At 40.1% G+C, this 19050-nt stretch overlaps 1 protein-coding gene across 1 annotated transcript in view; it reads left to right on the plus strand.

The window, feature by feature from the left end:
* Positions 1-19050, plus strand: part of LOC108550798 (tyrosine-protein kinase Btk29A) — an 86081-nt gene that overhangs the window by 60628 nt on the left and 6403 nt on the right. The window contains exons 2-3 of the mRNA XM_017904666.1: positions 17446-17507; positions 18358-18441. Coding sequence (XP_017760155.1) covers positions 17446-17507; positions 18358-18441 — 146 coding nt within the window. The remainder of the gene's footprint in view (positions 1-17445; positions 17508-18357; positions 18442-19050) is intronic.

The raw sequence follows: 19050 nt of genomic DNA on the forward strand, positions 1-19050 counted from the left end.
CAACGCGTCTATCTGTATACTAATTAAGAAATTAGGTAGTCGGGTGCACGGCTGGGTCGCAGGTGAACGGCTGGAGTTATTTTTGGTTAAATTAAACCGGCGAACGAGGAGCGAGGGCGCCACGCGCGCCGTGACGCTGCTTCCGGGACAGGTGGAGGAATTCGCATATAGTAATTTCTATCGGATGAAATAAATTTCAACGTTCCGAAAGTTAAATTGGATCTTCGGCAGCTTAACGGCACGTGGAGTTGTAGTCAAAAGTGGATTTTAGAGCTACTTTGAACGCTAGTTCTTTTTCGCGAGGAAACTTGGCTCGTTTGTCACTAGAATTATAGCGGTAGAAGTACGTAACTGAATTCGAAGTTTTCATTTTAGCTTTTATCCAGATACAAATGTGGTTTTATGAATAAACTCGGTCGGAAAATTTTGGTTGAAAAATTGCCGATCTTCGAGTAGCTGTAACTTCGCTGAAAAAAATCGTATGATACCCAACTTAGGCTGATTTTAAAGAACGAAACTCCTATTTTCATACATCTGAACCGAACTTTTTAAATATATATTTATTTTAACACAGGGGATAAAGAACTGAAGGTACCTTTTCCCTAAAAAATTGTGAAATTCAAACAACTCTGCGGACCTTGAAAAATTTTGATCGCCATTTATTTTACAGTGAGTTTATAGAGGAAATTTCCCTCTTTCTAGAGATATATATATATATCTAAACCGAACTTTTTTAATATATCTTTATTTTAACACAGGGGATAAAGAACTGAAGGTACCTTTTCCCTAAAAAATTGTGAAATTCAAACAACTCTGCGGACCTTGAAAAATTTTTATCGCCATTTATTTTACAGTGAGTTTATAGAGGAAATTTCCCTCTTTCTAGAGACCCCTGAAAAGTCCATCTACGATTTTTTCTCGCTACTTCTTTCCATCTTTTTTACAAGCCCTATGTTTAAGTCAATTAAATTGGTAGTCACCTAATCACTCAGGGAATAAATAGCATATATGCAGTCCGGTTACAATTTAAAAGTTCGATCGAGATAGAAGAATCGATGTTCATAGACACTTGAAGAGTGAAAACCTAGAACAGTGGTTTTCAACCTTCTTCGACTGATACATGATGGAATAATATATCTATCGATTTGCTGACTTAGAACCTTAGAGATTTAAAGAAACGACTGTCCAAATTAATCATTAAAGTTTGATACATAGACATTTCGAGTGATATTAAAAATTATTTCTCCAATATCGACTTAGTCGATACGAAACATGGAAACTATAAAAGGTTCCGATATCGATTATAATCATAGCCCAAATTAGAGTCTTATGCGCTCGATGAACACGTATCGAACAGCCATTTCATAGGTTCGCGTTTGATTTCCATCTTTTTTATATATTCTAGTAGTGCTATTGTTCGAACGTATAATACTAGCATCTATATCACCGTGCTCTATAATGGCTGTTCGATGAACGCTAGCGCAACGCAGCAAACGTGGCGAAAGGGTTAAATACGAGCCGCAACTATCATAGCATGACGCACAATGAAAAAGCACGATAGTCGTTGGTTTTGAACTATAGGAAATATTTCAGGTGGTACCGCGGGAAACGCGATATGTTCGCATAGCAATACGTATTTTTGTGTCGCATAGTGGTACGACTGCTTTGCATCACGTAGCAGAGTATACGTTTCGCATAGAAATACGGTCATACGACGAAAAATTGGCAAAATATGTCACGTGCACGTAAATTTCAACCGGGATATCTCAGAATTTTCAAAATCGTGTAGTTAACGCAGTCACCGTCATAATTTCCATTTATCACTGTTACCGAACTTTCTCGCGCCTTTATGAAAAATTACATAATCGTATGTCTACGCCATGAGCAAGAAGTCTTCGCGACTAACAAACTCCAACGATATTTTCACCATAATTAACGATCGTATTAATTATCCTCCTCGTCGCATATATACAGGGTGGTCCACGCAACTTGCACACTACGACTGATTTTTTAGAAAAATATATTCGAGAAACGAGACAAAATTATTCGTTAACTGCCAAAGCTATGGGTAATAAGGATTAATACTGCTTTGCAATCAAAAATATTTTTTATTTTTATATTTTGAAATGAAAAATACAACACCTATAGATATACATTCTTTTACATAGTCGACTTTTTTATATAAAACATCATCACACAATAGATACCTTAAAAGTCACTGAACTACCCTGTATATACTCCTCTCACTCAACGCAAAATCGATTAACTCGAAAAAACGAAGAATAGAAAATTATGTCAAATAGTTAAATCAAACACCAACCAAGAAATCCTAACATATCCAAAAATTAAAATGATTTATAGAAATCAATTTTAGATCAATTTGCTTAATGAATTTAAATTTATAATTTATAATAGCTGAAAATCGGAAAGTAAAGTTAACCACTTTTCCCAATAAAATGAATAACCAATGAACATATTTAATATAAATCCAATAAAGATATTAGCAGAATGAGTTCACTTCGTTGATAGAAATTACAAACCCAGAATACAGTCCCAAGAAAACCGACACGGTCGCGCACCAGATCTTCGCGAGTTTTGCTTCCGCAACTCGCGAGGGTAATTAAAATTTCAAGGATCACGTGACCCGAAGGGAAGAATCACGACGATGTCGAAAAAAGGAAAAAGGCGCGACGCGATTGCGTAACGGAGACCGATGCGCCTGCTGCCGGGAAGTCTAGTTACTTTGCGTAACAACTTGAAATTCCCTATTGTCCTCGCGCGACCGGTAATTACCCGGCGTCTCGACGTCTTTGGAGGCCGATGGCGAACGCGTCGGGACGGCTGCCGCCGTTTTATGGCCAACTGCTCGTGCACAATGCATGCTCGTGGTCACCGGACCACAATGCACCGGTACACGTGCACCGGCCGGGCCGCTCCCGCTTTCGTTAGAAACGGTAATTAATCGCCTTTTGCGTGCTCGCCAGGTCGGCAATATCACCGGACAGGATACGCCTACGGCCACTTCCGCCCCGGATCCACGCCGCGTCCTTACTTCCCTCGCATCGACCTGCTGAATTTCGACCAGACCCCCGGTCTATGAACGTTCTAGCCTCTCACGGTGGAAGCGAGTCTTTTAACTCGTGTAGGTCGAAATTTATGTTAGGCGTTAATGAGACTGAGTGGGTAAACGAAGACTGTGTAAATTCGTGTCGGTAAACGCTCGCTGGGAAGTTGTAAGAGGATTTATTTATGTACGTGCGATTGTATCAGCCAAGGTAGACCTACTTTACGACCAGACATCGGCAAGTTGGCACACGCGTTCCCTCCTAGTGCCAACTTCTCAGCTCTGCGCGGTATTTACTCGGAAAAACCTAAGACCAAGGCGTCGCGCCTGTTTATGCACCGACCTACCCCAAGAACACACCCTCGTGGCTAATACCACAGCCAAGGCTAAGGAAACACGATGAGAAAAATAAAAATACGTCTACTATGCATTGTACGAAAGAGACGGAATTGGAAAAGATGGAGAATAAAACTAGGATAGAACTAGATGTTACTAGATATGTAAAATAACGCGAAGATTAACAAGCGAGCCCAGAGAGTCCAAGTTGAAGGTAAGATCATAGGGACGTTGATAAAATAAATTATTTTATGAAATGTTAAATGTATAGTTAACAGAAGATCCATATTTTCTAGTGGGATTTGAAAAATGGCTGTTCGAAATAGAAGAAAAATTCTTTTCAATTACACATGCTGTAGAAATGAGACAACAACGCCATCGGATGACCCTAATTAGAACAACAACATCACAGACACGGTAAACATGCACAGAGACACAAACACGGGTACATAAATACACAAACACGACATGGACAGACGTACACGTCGCTTGCGACCTCGTAAATACGTAGAGAAGCTATGGTAAAGAGTATAGACCAATTTGTTGCACAGGTACGCTATAGAAATTAATACCAAACGTCTGGTAATTTCTTTCTTCCTGTATTTCAACGCACACGATTCGACCGAATAATATACATTTAGCGAATCTACCACGGAATCAGTAGTTAATTTACCACATGGTTCGCGTATGCATCCGGAAAATTACGCCTGACCTATCTCACAACTCGCAGCACGAGCATCTCCATCCGTAAAACTGCTTTAATTGCTTCAATTTCTACAATCACTATCACGCAGGAACGAACTAAGCCATTATCCTGAACTAACATCTTAAGGTAATATCCTGAAATAATAAAGTAAATTCCGCATCCCTTTATCGAATTACGCGACCACGATGAAACACGATTGGCCGAGGACCGTTTCATTCTCGCGTCTTCCCTGCACGCGGAGTTTGTAGCAGTTCCTAGAGACAGAACGCAATCAGCCTCCTTTGAAATCCAATTTTCGACGGCAAGGACATAACTATCCCGACAGTATTTAAGCGTAATTATGAGAGAATGAGACGGAACGGAGGTATTTCACGAAGAGAAATAGGTACCCCGATTCAAACTTTGCTCGCGCGAAATTGCTGTCCGACAGTCCCGAATACTAATACCCTCGAATCACTGGATTATTCCGTCGCCCACATTTTTTCCATAATTTCGTATAATCTTTCGTCATTCTCCTCCAACGTTCTCCATAAATCGTGCATAAATCCCTCATCAGAGCCTCGAATCTTCGTCTCGCGAATCTCGAAGATGAGGTAGTTGTTACTAGCTACAGGTTCGTCCTTTTGCAAATCGAATTCGTCCTTTGGAATCTTCAATCGAATCTTAAATTCTTATAATCGCATTATTCCGAAATTTTTAATTTTATCGTAATTTTAACATAAAATACGTGTTTAAGTATAGCAGTAAACGCAGCTTTATTTATAATGGTTCTACTATTCATGGTGATTCCATGTGTATATTCGTACAATAATTATGACGCGTGGGAAATAATAATTGCAAGAGAATGATCACCATACATCGAAGATTCATGATTCAAAGGATCGCACAAAATAATATTTGCAGGGAATTCAATTTCTGAGGAAATATCTTGGACAGAGTTTACCAACCGAGAGTATGATACCGTCTAAGCAGGAAACTGAGCATCTGAAACTTTACAGCTCGCACATACACACATACAAATGTAGAAATGCACACATACATCAAAATATCGCACGAAGACACAGGAATTCTAGCTACGATGTTTAGGTATGTTTAAACTATGGATCTGCCTTTGAATCCAGTGACCTCTTACTCTACCGTTTAGGTTCCGATGGCACGTGCCATAATCAACAACAAATGTCGAGTCATTTCGTACCAACGTGACGAGGAATAACGCGTTACTGAGATATAAAGACATAGGCGAAAATTAACCACGAGCTTGATTAATGAAAATAATTAAACGTTGCAGAGGCACGTCTAAATTATTATACTATTTCTCTAACTATGTAAATTGATAGCCTGATATAATACGCGCAGGTATCTTCTCTGTGTCCAACCTTTGAAAACCTTCGAACTGATGCCTCTACTATTGGTCACACAGACCACTCTGTCACCCATCCCAAATTTTTCGCAGAGCAGTGACAAAATTGTAATAATGTAAAATAAATACCACTCACCAAACTCTCGTTACGAAAACTGTCGGAGTTCCGATGGGGTGTGTAGCACGATGGCAAAAGTGGCACGAAAGCAAAATCGGTCACACGTTGAGCCAGGTCGTCCTAACGTGCTGAAGAATAACACGCAACTGAGACGGAAAGACAACGACGAAAATTGACCACGAGCGTGACCGATATTGTTTACGTTAGGCTACATCTACGAACCATGCCTCTCACCCGTGGCACTTATGTTTGGCCGATTTCTATTGGGATTATAGGCAAAAAGAAATAACTATCTTTATTCTATTCTTAGGAAGGTATATCTTCTGTATTCTGACCGTGAGACAAAGCTAGAGACAAAGCTAGAGTGATGAAAAAGGGTATGCAATTGCAGCTCGTCCTGGTCCCCTAATTCTCATCTACAACGTGAAGTAGCACTCGACGCATAGTTCCAAGACATATCTATTTTTCCTAAGAGATTGATTTTCGTATATAAGTTCAGACATTCTTATTTTCAACAATTTCCTTACCAAGAGTCTCACACAAGACTGAGTCTCTATATCTAAACCCTGCTAATTGAAAATCGCAATAGGAGTCCTGTATTCTTACATGATAATCCGACGAACGTGTGCAACGACTGTATTTATGTGCATACGTGTATGAGCTGCAAAGTTTCAACTGTTAATCACCTTGTAGCAAAATGTTTCTTGTCTGGAACTTACCAAGAGCTGAGTTCGATCAGCCAAGGGATGAAATTGACGAGGGAAGGGAACAAAGGCGGATGGTTGTGCGAAAGGGTGAATTTAGTGTGCAAACCCTGTACATTCGCACGTTGGAAGCTGTGATATGATAAATCCTCGTGAAAGCGAAGCCGGCAACCAGCACACTGTTCCCTAGCCGAAATAACGACTCCCTGGAGGAAGTGATCCGCCATTCGCGTTGGAGTTCGACTCGCGGATCATTATAGCTTGATTTGTGCGCCCCAGATATCCAAAAGCGAGCCTCTCTTTATCGCGCCATAAACACGCCACGCTAAAAAGGGGTAAGACATAATGCTTCCATTGCCAGATTCGCGAAAGAACTCCTTTCAAGTTTCCCTTTCCTCCTGAACCCTTGATCCTTCTCGGTCCCATAAATTCTATTAACGAAGAGAAACCTCCGACATCCACTCCATCCTCCCTCGCCCCTTTCCCGTCGCCAACCTGCCTTTTCAAGGTATTAGCAATCTCTCTGCCGGCAAAATCTGCCGACAAAACAAAGGTAAGAAAGAAGGGAGGGAAAAATAATACGGACGCCTGGAAGACCTCGTCGCGGATCAAGGAAACCTGGTGGACCCTCCGGGGAACGGCTCGTGCAATAATAATATCCAGAATCACGCGGCAATGGAGCTTTCAGCTGCAAAAGGGTGGAAAGATTTCCCCGATGACGTTCCAGCGCTTAACTCTCAATGCGCGGAAGATCAGTCCTCGCGGAAGTAACAGTTGCACGGTAGGGTACGAGGAATCCTCGCCAGCCACCCTCCACCTGCCTACACCCTCTCCTCTCGATGCGACGAATATTGATCATCCTCGGTGCACCGAGTTTCCTCTTCTAACCGTGATCATGCACGATCTCCAGCCGGATTCCGGATCTCGATCGACGAGAGCATAGCAGTCTTCTCGTCTTCGCTCTTCCACTCCCACGAACTTTTCGGGGATCGAGGTATTCCTGGTTCCGTGGGTCCACAATGGGAAGACCCGTGGTGAAGGGAGGGACGTCTAGATGGACGGATAGACGGTAAACTGGAATCGATGACAGGGAATTTTCTCGGTGTCCATCGTCGTCGTGGCGATGAGGTAGATGACCGGATTCCACGTACCCGGTTTGATGCTGCAACTCTTCAGGTGCTGTGTGGTGCTTCGCAGTTTTTCAGCCTAGGTTTTGGGTCTTTATGGATTTTTGTTGGAGTAGGTGAAGGGTCTTTTGCGAGGCTTTGAATAGGTAGAGCTTTGGAATTTTTATAATATTGAGAAGTTAGAGCGAGGAGTTTGATGTTATGTGATATTCGAGTGGCTTGGAATTTCATAGGTTCTACGATCTGGGTAGATGAAGGGTCTTTCGCGAGGCTTTGAATTGGCACAGCTTTGGAATTTGTATAATATTGAGAAGTTGGGGTGAAGATTATGGTTTTGATGTTACGCGATACTTGAGTGGGGTAGTTCCTGGCTTTACGTTGGAATTTTTATAGATCCTATGAGTTGGAGTCAGTGAAGGGTCTTTTGTGAAGCTTCGAATAGGCAGAGTTTGGGAATTTTTATAATATTGAGAAGTTATGATGAAAATTATCGATTTCATATTATGTGACACTTGAATAATGGTGTAATTTGTAGGTTTCCTGTATAATTAATTTAGAATTATTTTAATACCAGGAATTTGGGAATTTTCGAAATAATAAGAAATTGGAACGAACTGGGCAGAACTTTGGAATTTGTATAATATTGAGAAGTTGGAGTGAAGATTATGATTTTTATGTTATGCGATACTCAAATGGGGTAGTTCCTGGCTTTACGTTTGAATTTTTGTAGATCCTATGAGTTGAAGTAAGTGAAGGAAATTTCGTGAAACTTTGAATAGACAGAGATTGGAAATTTTTATAATATTGTAAAGTTATGATGAAAATTATCGTTTTCATATTATATGACACTTGAATAATGGTGTAATTTGTGGGTTTCCTGTATAATTAATTTAGAATTATTTTAATACCAGGAATTTGGGAATTATCGAAATAATAAAAAATTGGAACGAACATTACGAAAATTATTAAATTCTCAAAAAATCGAGTTAATAAATAATTTCCAAATTTATCTTTAAATTTTAATAAATTTAATAAGGCTTCCAATAACGATAATTTTAGAATTCTCAAAATATCGACAAATTTAACTAATTACAGGATCACTATACCAACATAGATAGTAATTTTAATGATCTCGTAATTACAATTTCGAAGATTTTTAATTTGCAATTTCGATTACCGGAAATAGACTTACGAAACGTAGAATCGTCCAATTTTCTCTGACAAAGATTTTTCATCGGAAAAACGCAGTGGAAATGCAGTTCCATTTTCCACCTTTCCCCTGGCTCTCTCCTCGCGATAATTCGCGGAACACGTTCGACCGCGTAGATCTTCGAAGATGCTTATCGACGGCAATTATACAACACGGAATTTCACATCGGCCAGAGTGAAACTCCGCGGATTTTCCCGTGGAAAACACGGCTCGCGACTGCGGCGTTTCCGTAATTAAAATCGAAAATTCCGCAAGATCCACGCGAACGTGATATCTCGCAGCTTGTCGAGGAAATTCGCGAGTTTTCCCTCTGACAAATTAATAAAGTGCTCTTAAATTAGCGGGAGAATCGTGGCCCAGTTTCGAGATCAAACCACCCCTGTTTCGAATCGAAACGAACGTGTTTTCGTTCCCCAGCAACTACTGGATCGAAATTTCTCTTCTCGAGGAGGAACTCGAAGTTCCGGTAAATTAATAGCACCTTGTCTAATCGAATCTCCATCTTATTCCACGCTGGTTGAATAATATTTTTTTAATTGATACCCGAGTGAAGCATAAAAGGCTACCTACTTTACATCTCGAGAAACATTAAATAATTATATTAAAAAATACGATAATAAGAATGTGGTGGTGCGAAAGAAAAATATCGCAAATCTCCTCGAAGAATCGCGAGAATTAATAAAAATTACAGAAATCACGTTTTATTTATTGTACAGGAAAGTAATTGAATTCTCCTGTGGGAGAAATCATAAGGAATTGAATTGTGAAATTTATATAAATTTATATAACGTTTCTTCTGGTTATTTTATTCTACTTTATTTTCTTATTGTCTACCAGTGCGTATATATCGTATTTCATATTTCAGTAAATTTTATTATCCTTAAATATTAATATTTGATTTAGTTTTCAATTTGGATATATTTGGTTACCACTTACTGTACCTTAGAAAAGTAACCCCATAGAATATTATGTAATTTTATATCAATTTCACAATGATCCTCCATTTTGTTCTTATTTTACTTTTTTATTTTCCACAATTATATTCTATCACCTGAAATTATTACTATTTAACTTGCATATATATTCCTACAATTTATTGTACCTCAAAAATTATATCTTTCTCCTAAATATAAAAGGTTAAGTACCAGGCACTATTTGCCACTGAATTTCTAAAAAATTCGAGAAATGAACGACTCGATCATCAGTGATAATATTGAAAATACAAAGGAAATTTCCCCCAACTCCGTAAACAAATCACCAACGAAAAAACCCCAACCAAACTCTCCCGCATGTCAAAATCCCTAGCCCAGAGGCTACCTAACCTAGACAAAGTCACCAAACGAGATTCATGGAACGTTTGCGACATCGCGGGGTCGTTGGAAAAATGGAGAACGATACAAAACATTCGGTAGCCGACGGTAACGAGCGAGTAATAATGTATTCGCGTGTGTGCAGCATTGTGCACGGAGAGGTGCACCGAGAGGTGCACGAAACAGGTCACCTGTTCCACGTTCGTTTGCCTCTCTATCGATGCAAGTTCGCGTTCCTGGCGAACGTTTTGCCACCCGAACGAGCAATTACCCTGACAATTCTATCGGTCGCGGTTAATCCTTTTGTTTCTTCAACGGCCCAAAGAGGAGCGGCGCAGGGTGGCGGTGGGCGTAGGTTGGAGAAGAAAGGAGAGACTGTTGAATCGTGGTTCATCAATTTTTCAGATTAATGCATCGCGGTCGCGTCCCGTTCTCGAGTGCTTTAAGGAACGTTTTATTTTCGTCTCGATACGCGGATGCGACCGCTTGGCCTGAAACGAAGGGATAAACGGAGCGTGGTAACACGTTTTTACTGTTCGATGACACGTGAAGAGCTTCATAGCCGTGTACCCGATGGCGGTGGCTCGATCGTTGATACGTTTCTCGTGTTAGAGTTCCAGAGGATTTTCCAGCACGTTTCTGGGCATCTGGAGATCTGTATTTCGCCCAACGAGACGAGATATACCGAATCTGATAAATACACGGGATCAGATCGGGCCCAAATGCAGATGATCGAGTGGAACTTGCCAATACGAGCAGAAAATGAAAACCATAGTGCATCGCGAACAATATCGCGATGAATAAAACCTCGAGAATCATCGATACTGACTGAGCAAGTCTCTCCTGCAGCTAAAGAAAATGGACCGATAGTTGGAAACGATCTCGTCTCTTTGGATGGATTATAGACCTATACCTCGTTCAATGAGAACTGGTAAAACACTAATCTATCAACAAATCAAAATCTAATCCCTTCGCATTAAGAAAGAAGCTGTTCTAAGAAGAACTTCTATAGCCACTCAGTTGGAACCTGATCAGGTGAACGTTTCGTTTAAATTTCCCGCCTTTTCTCGTTGGATGGAGTATAGTGTTCTAGAGAGATCTAGAATTTCTCTGTTTCTCTGTGAAAAATTCTTGGCAATAATGATCGGCGAAAATCGAAGTTTTTAAATATTCTTTTACGTTCATTATTATTACGAGTATATTTAGATGCAAGAAAAATATCCTTTGACCAATTTATCATCCTCGAAATAATTTACGATCGAGTAACAGCTCAAAGAGCTCGAATCTATGTTCAGTTGACCCACCCTGGCTAGCCAGTAGCTCTTCCTAGTTATTTCGACAGATGTTTGTAAAAACCCGAAAACCACATACCACGAACTTTCCATCTGCAACGATTCAACCCCAAAACATAGCCTCGCCAACGCAGCCAATAACGCACGTAACCTCCAACAGAATTCACCCCAACAAATAGAAATACACTCGAATGCTTAAAAGATGTTGCACACTCCAAACTCGAAGAGCTTTCAGAAGTTTGACAAGAGTGTACACCTTATGCAACACTCTGTTCTAGATTTCCAAACTCGTGTTAAAGTCTATCGCCTACTTACCAGCCTCCGTTTAATTTTTTAATCGTCATTTCAATCGTCTTAAGTCATTATTCCAGTATTCATACAATTATTTAAAACGACTGGAAAATTTGGGGATTATTAATTCTGTAATTCTACCCTATTTTCTTGAGCTCATATTTCTTAAAACTTGATAGTAAATTAAGAGACTTTCGGGCAAAACGATTCGTTAATGTAACAGAAAGTAATTTGCATTTTGTTTTCTGTTAACACTAATCCTACCATGAACAAATAATCATAATCGATGAATGAAGAAGAAGTAAAACTTAACAAAATAGAATAACGAGGGATATTGAAATACTGATTATAGGTATATGGAGAAAGGAAGTGACTTTACCGACACGGTCAAAGTGAGTATAAACTCACATATTAACCTGGGAATAGGTGTTAATTAATTGTTTCGATCGTGTTCTATCACGAACCTACATATATAGTGGAAGAAAATTCATATGAACAGCTACTAAGTCAATAAAAAGTTAAAAATGATCTTTTAGGTTATGGTAGGTTCATCTACTGCATATCATATTAATAAATACATTTCCCAAGAATTCATTAGTCAAATTTATCTCCAATTCTATCCACAAAATTTATTATTCATAAAATTTACATCAAGGAACCTAACTTTACTACCCTAACCCTCCTCCACATCGACTCGACGAGATAAATTACGATAACAATATGACTCGTGATAATGGAACACGGTAATTAAAACAAGGGGATGAACGAAAACGAAAAATAAAAGGAGAATGGAACAGAATCGTAACGCTACGCGAAATAATCCACTCGTTAACGAAATCCTACTGCTTCCTGTTCATAAGCCACTGCCACTGTCGCGTACCACTGTCGAACCATGGCTGCCCTCGGCAACATTTTTACACGCATTATCGGTGTTCCAAACAGCCGTATTTCACCGGAACGAAATCCGTAAAAACGCGTCGGTGCAGCGGTCGTTAATAAACATTTCCCATCCGCTCGCAAAAATCGCCGACATTTTAACAGCCAGAAATTACACCCTTGCAGTCATCTCGATTCGCCTGCAATTAGCCCCAAAAACCGAAAAGTAGAAATTTATTTCACATACGAAGGATATGTCCGTTCACAGACCAAGATGTACCCAAAATTTTCTCCATTCTCCTAATTTCTATTTTCCATTTCGTGACCTTAATCGATTCATCTGTTGCTAGCCTATAGAAGCAAACGCTGACTGAGCGTTTTGGCGGGAAAATTTAAAAAAGTTCAACAAGTGGAGCGAATCGCTTGGTATATCCACGCGAACGAAAAGAGTACTCGCGAACGATGGAGGAAGAAGGAAAGATGAGTGAAGAGAGGAGAGGAGAGAGAAAGGGGAAAGGAATGTCGAAAGAAGAAGAGGTGGAAGCAGATGAAGGACAAGAACGAAAAGAAGAAGTAGCAACTTGTATCCATGGTCGGTGAACTTAGCACACACTCCATAGAGTGGAGCAGACTGCTTCCGGTAATGAAACTCGACATGAAGAGGAAGTTCGAAAGAGAGAGGGACGCGGCCAGCAGGCAGGCACGCACGTGGGGACGTTGAACCGTCTAAGGGATGCTGGAGGGGATGCAGGAGGTTGAGGTCGCATTGATTTTGTCTAGACAGGGTGGAGACTAGCTGTGGTATCGTCCTTCGCTCACCGTTGATATTCCGGCATCCAGTGTGGCCGCTGTACGCACCTGCACTCTTGCTTGCATCCGCGTTTCTCGCAGTTGTCATCCGACTACCATCCCTTGTACCACCTTCTCCGGCCTTTTCCTCTTCGCTTCTCGACCCAACGTCCCGATCTCCGTCCTACCTTGGGCGTCGGGAACACGCGAAACTCCATCGAGTGTCACTCCGCGAGTGAAAGTCGCCTGTGTGAAACTAGAGTTCGAACGCGATTCGCGGGCTTCTCGCACTTTCATTCCAACGATTCGCCGATAGCATCTTCGGAAAAGTGGCGTGGATACAGACGTGAGAGGTGTCCGATGGCTGCTGCTCACCCGGATCATGGATTACGAGGAGTCTCTGGACGCTTCGTGGTAGGTTCCATGGGAATAGGGGATGGAAGACGGGGATGCAACTGGGAAGGAAGCTTCAGGGTGGTTATCTTTCCAACTATTCCAATAGTTCCAGTTTTAGAATTCCAACTATAGATGGATCGAGAGATCGCCTATTTTCATTGACCAATCGGACAGCTAACGAGACCTCGAGGGTAATTGAAAATGCGAAAGTGGAATATCGCGTTGGATTAGGTGGAACCGAAAATATCGGGTTTCGTTGTCGTGCCAATCACTCGTTTAGGGAGTATGACAAAGATATAGCAGTTCGGAAGATCCTTTTTTAGAAAATTCGATAAATCGCTTGGAAGAAGATTTAAACCAAAATTGGGACGAATTACTATGTTTGGTCCATCCTTACACAGGTACAAAATCGTATGGAATACTTGAACGGTTCGCCGCAGCACGCGTCCGCAATGGGTTAATTTGCACTAAAGTTCATTCAAGCTAGTTTCATAGTTTCCTGAGTAGTACGCTTTCATAATTCCGCGAAACACTTGCAGTAAATTCGCGAAATATTAATGCTCGTGGAACACTGATTAGGGTCCACTGCGAGTACTAACTTGTAATATATACCTGAACCTAGGTATGGATTGATAATTATAATTAAACTAGTATAAGAAGGAAATGAAAAGGTACCACTCGTATAATTACCTCGTATAATTAGAGTCTCCATTAAAGAACAAAGATTATAAAAGTTTATAAAAAACAAAAAATTCGAAATTTATCATTTCGACTGACCCTGATACTCCAACATAATAACATTAAAGGAGCTAGAAAAGTAATAAGACACGAATGGGGTAAACCCCGAAAACAACACTGCAGAAATTAATTCATGAAAACAGAACATTTCGAGTAATTAACCCCTGTACTGTAATGACGAGTCCAGCTTGTTGCGGATGTTTCATACCAAACCACGTGAAAACGGGCAACACGTATCGTACTCTTAAAATTGTATTTACCATGTTACAACATGCACGAGATTTGTACAAATCCTAGAAGTGTTTGCAATTTTATTCTGAACGAAACAGGTGTATAAAACCTAATTAAAATTAAACCCCTTTCCAGTCTACAATTTTTCATAATTAAATCATAGTGCGGAAAAATAAAAGCAAAGATGGTACCTATTAAATTGGAAATTTACTTCTTTCAGGCAAATTTAAAATACCGTTCTTATACAAATTTTATTTAATTAGTATTTTATTTACCACTCCGTCTTACTTTCTGGTATACCTTCACTGTTCTGTATCGTTAAAAATATCGTTTCGATTAAAAATAATACTATTTTTACACAAATTTCGTTCACCGTGGTACTTGCAATACTCCCAGGTCTAGCGTTCGAAAGAATAAATAACCACTGTATTCGAAGAAGCTCTTAGAGCCTCTAGGTGAAGCCGGATAGGCGGGTCGTTGCTGGTGAAAAAATGAAACGTGGACTGGTCGGGCTTGCTCGTCACGAAGATATTAAATGTAAATTAAAGTCGACGATGACACGGCAGATTGAATTTCTCGATGAAACAGGCTGGTCCGCTTAATTTTGCAAATATTCATTCATCCGTCCCGTTCCCAGGCAAGTGAACAATTCCAGGCCCATATTCCCCGATAAGGCTCGCGTTTGAAGCGCGACGGTTCGCTCGGAGAAAAATAAAAAGGGAGCAGGGGCGAAAGAAATGGGGAAAAAGGGGAAAAATAGGGAAGGAGGAATACACGGAGCGAAACTGGATCTCCATTGTCGTGACGTATTTGGCAAGAAATGAGAACGATACGGGAAACGATCCCCGACGAGATATCGGCGAGATATTAGCGAAATTTTAGCGAGATATTAGCGTGATATCCGTCGGAACAACTGATATCGAAATAAATCGCTCGGTTCGCAGCAAACGGGAAAGTTTAGTCGCGATTTTCCTTCCTTTTTCCCCGTTTTCTCCCTCCCTCTCTTGCCTCCACGTGTTCCTTTTTATCCGGGACGAGCGTTGCGAGATGCAGAGCGTGTATGATGAGGAACGAACGGATATATCGCAGCCTATCGTCGCTGGATGCTCTCCTACGTTATTAGAGCTTATCGTGCAGCGATTTGTCGTAAATGGAACAACTCGAGATCGTAGGAATATCGGTATTTTATTCGGGGAATTATTCTTAATTTCTCGACCGATCGAATGCTTCTCGTCGGAGTTACTTTGCATATCACAACGAATGTTTAGCGACTGATAAATCATCGTCCCGTAATGGCTGCCGTTTGCACGCGTGCGAAACGGATCTCCCGTAAAGTCGCTCGAGTATATCTTCGTTACAGTTGCTATAACCATCCTGTTATATCAATGGAAATTATCTTACGGTAGAACGAAAGATTACAACCCGAAGATTAACGTCCGCTCATAAACGATTGAAATTTATGCACGCGAAGGTGTCGTAATTAGTATCGTAAATCTAGCGAATTCGTCTTTGTATTCCGCGGATGAACAACGATCTGAAGACGCACAATGCGAGATGCATAAATTATCCGAACTATTCTGCGGGATTGTTGTCTGAGTTTCCAACCGAGAGATAAACGCTGTCTTGCGATCTTCATTTAATTGCCAACCGTAAAAATATGAAAAGCGAGGGAGAGAGAGAAAGAGAGAGATGGAGAAGGTTAATTGGCTCGGCAACGGAATTCCGTGTAATCCTTACCCGATTTGGATTTACAACTTAGCCGTGATTTTGCCGATTAAAAAGCAAAATGGTAACTCGCGTCTCGTTAGAGATCCTTTCCCCGTTTAATAATTCCATCCTAATTAAGCCGATTTAATAGCCTTTCTATCCGGATAGAAAGGATCGGAAAAGCGATAAACATGGCCGATATTGTTTATTAAAGGGATGATTATAAAGAGAAGAAAAAGGTTGGCCATTTTCATTCTCCCGTTCCCGTTTATAGACCGTTCGCGCGAGAATGGGACCAATTATTCACGGTTAAAAACTTCGCAGGCGGGACTTTTCCTTCGGCGGTAGGGAGAAAAAATTTTAGAGTTCATTAGTATTCATTAAAACATCGCGAGCAGCGTAAGCTCATTAAGATATAAGTTATGAGGTCTCTCCGCCGAAGTCTCCTCCATGCTACATTCAATAATTATCCCGGCGAAGAAACGAAGGCAGCGCCGCGGAGAACTTACGATTTAATGGCGGCCGCGTCGAAGAAATGGGAACGTCTGCATCTGGATTAAAGATTCTGCGAGTGCTTCTTAACTCTTTCCTAGTTTTATATTGGCGAATTAAATCCTCGTAATATCATATAAGCTTCACGGGTTCTGTCCAAAAATACCTCGAAAAATACGCAATTTTTGTTATATCTACGTATCAATTCTTTGCACTCGAGAGTCCATTTAATATATGTAATACATCTAAAGATTGATATTAATTAATGCATTAAATTTAAAATAACGTAGCAATGCGCGAAATATTCTTGTTCGATTCCTTATTTATTATTTTAAAATATACCGTCGATTTTGTAATAACGGTCCTATAAATTGATTATTCCATAAATGCTGTTTATCTTAAATTACAAGTGAAATCTTTGAATTGCTGGTTTTCTGTAGACAAGAAAACATCATCGAGTGCAAAGAGTTAAAATTAACAAATTCTTCTTAAAATGAAAATATTTTCGTGTTTCATTTTTTTAATTTGTCGCGAAATCCGTGTAGTTTTGCACAAAAGAAAAGAGGAAAATGTTATGTCAAAAATGGGACAGAGTATTTTTTGGATAACCCATGAGGATATATCGATTCAATATCGAGAGAGTTAAGAGAAATCATGGTATGGTTGTTAATGGGAAATTTGAAATTTTTTTGTTACAGGGACCCCTTCCACACCGATAATGCCAGGGGGTACTCCTGGGACCCCATCTTCTAAGACCAAGGTAAAATCTATTTTTTTTCTTGTTTATCGATACTCTTCCTTAAACAAATTACACGTTTTTATTCGAAAAGTATTCTTGCCTAAATAAGCAACGTGTAATAATAATTAACCCTTTCCACTTCGACTTTTTAGCCTAGCTGTAGATCGGCAACTCTAATGCACTTTTGCTATATGTTTGCGCGCGAGATTTGAAATGTGGAATTCTAGATATGATAATTATATTGCGGATAATAATCGGGAAATTGTTTCTAAATATTTTTTATTCCTTTAATAACGAGTTAATGACGTAAATTGAATAATAGTACAACGTAGTGCAAATTGAATAATTTTGCGTTATGTTTAAAAAACGTAGCCACTATCCATATTTTCTGCACAAAGCAATTATGATTTTCTTATCCGCCAGAATTTGCAAAATAGATCATTTCAGAGGAAAAGGAAATATTTAACGATATACGCAGAAATGTTATTTCTTACAGAACAGTGTTAAAGCAATTTCGATTTTGGTTTGTCCGATGTAATTTGGAAAATCTACTACGCGACAGATAAATTTTATCTATCAATGACTAATCGAGGCCTAAAAGAATTTCAACGAGAGAAATTATTCACGTTTTACCTGATTTCGCGTATTAACAAACGTTATATCTCTTACGTGGTATACAAAAATTAGTAAACGATATTAGCAAACGTACCGAATGCCTGAAAGTTAGGCAGTAGTTACGTATTTGGAATAAAACCCTTGACATGATCTGTGCCTGACAGCCATATTGGAGTGCAAAGGGTTAATTTCTCCAGCGAATCACAAATGACTAAATTTCATGGTAACCTAAAAACATAACTAACGCGTGTTACAGGACAAGATAATGATGAGAGCGAAGATCGTGGTAGCTCTGTACCCTTTTCGAGCGATCGAGGGTGGCGATTTGTCCCTCGAGAAGGTAAGGCAAACTCGATTTCGCTTCATCTATTTTTCACGGAATACGGAGAAAACGCGAAAAATTCAAAATTCCCGCCAAATACACCGGAACGTCCATTCGCATGAAACGAAAGCCGTAAGCCTCGGAAGCTCGTATGATACATTCGATACGCGATCAAACGATGACGGTAAAAGGATCGCTGCCCGGGATCGTTCAACGGGCTTCTACTTCTACGATGCAGTTTTAATTGCATCGCAGAAAATCTGAAACCGCGGTAATTCCCCATTGAAACGGAAATCCGAATCGCATGGAAGCAAAAGACAGTCGATATTCGATTTCGAATAGGTGCCGGATATCTTTTCGTGCTTTGCGGAGGATGCAATAATTATGCCTTTAAATCCTTGCGAATCGGTACCGGAGCTAGAGTGCCTCTATGTAACGACATAGTTTATGATCCGACGTTAAAGCGAACATTACCGCGGTATGCGGTGGCAAATCGCATTGTTCTCGAATCGAATCGAATTAAATCGTGCCGCCATGCACTTGAGCCGAATCGAACGTAGTCGCATTGTGTACCGTATGGAAAGAAGGTGAAACCGAATTACATTGTGCCATTCGGATCGCTGAATC

This window comes from Eufriesea mexicana, unplaced genomic scaffold (genome assembly GCF_001483705.2).
Source record: "Eufriesea mexicana isolate 0111107269 unplaced genomic scaffold, ASM148370v2 scaffold474474846, whole genome shotgun sequence".
NCBI classification, from domain to species: Eukaryota; Metazoa; Arthropoda; class Insecta; order Hymenoptera; family Apidae; genus Eufriesea; species Eufriesea mexicana.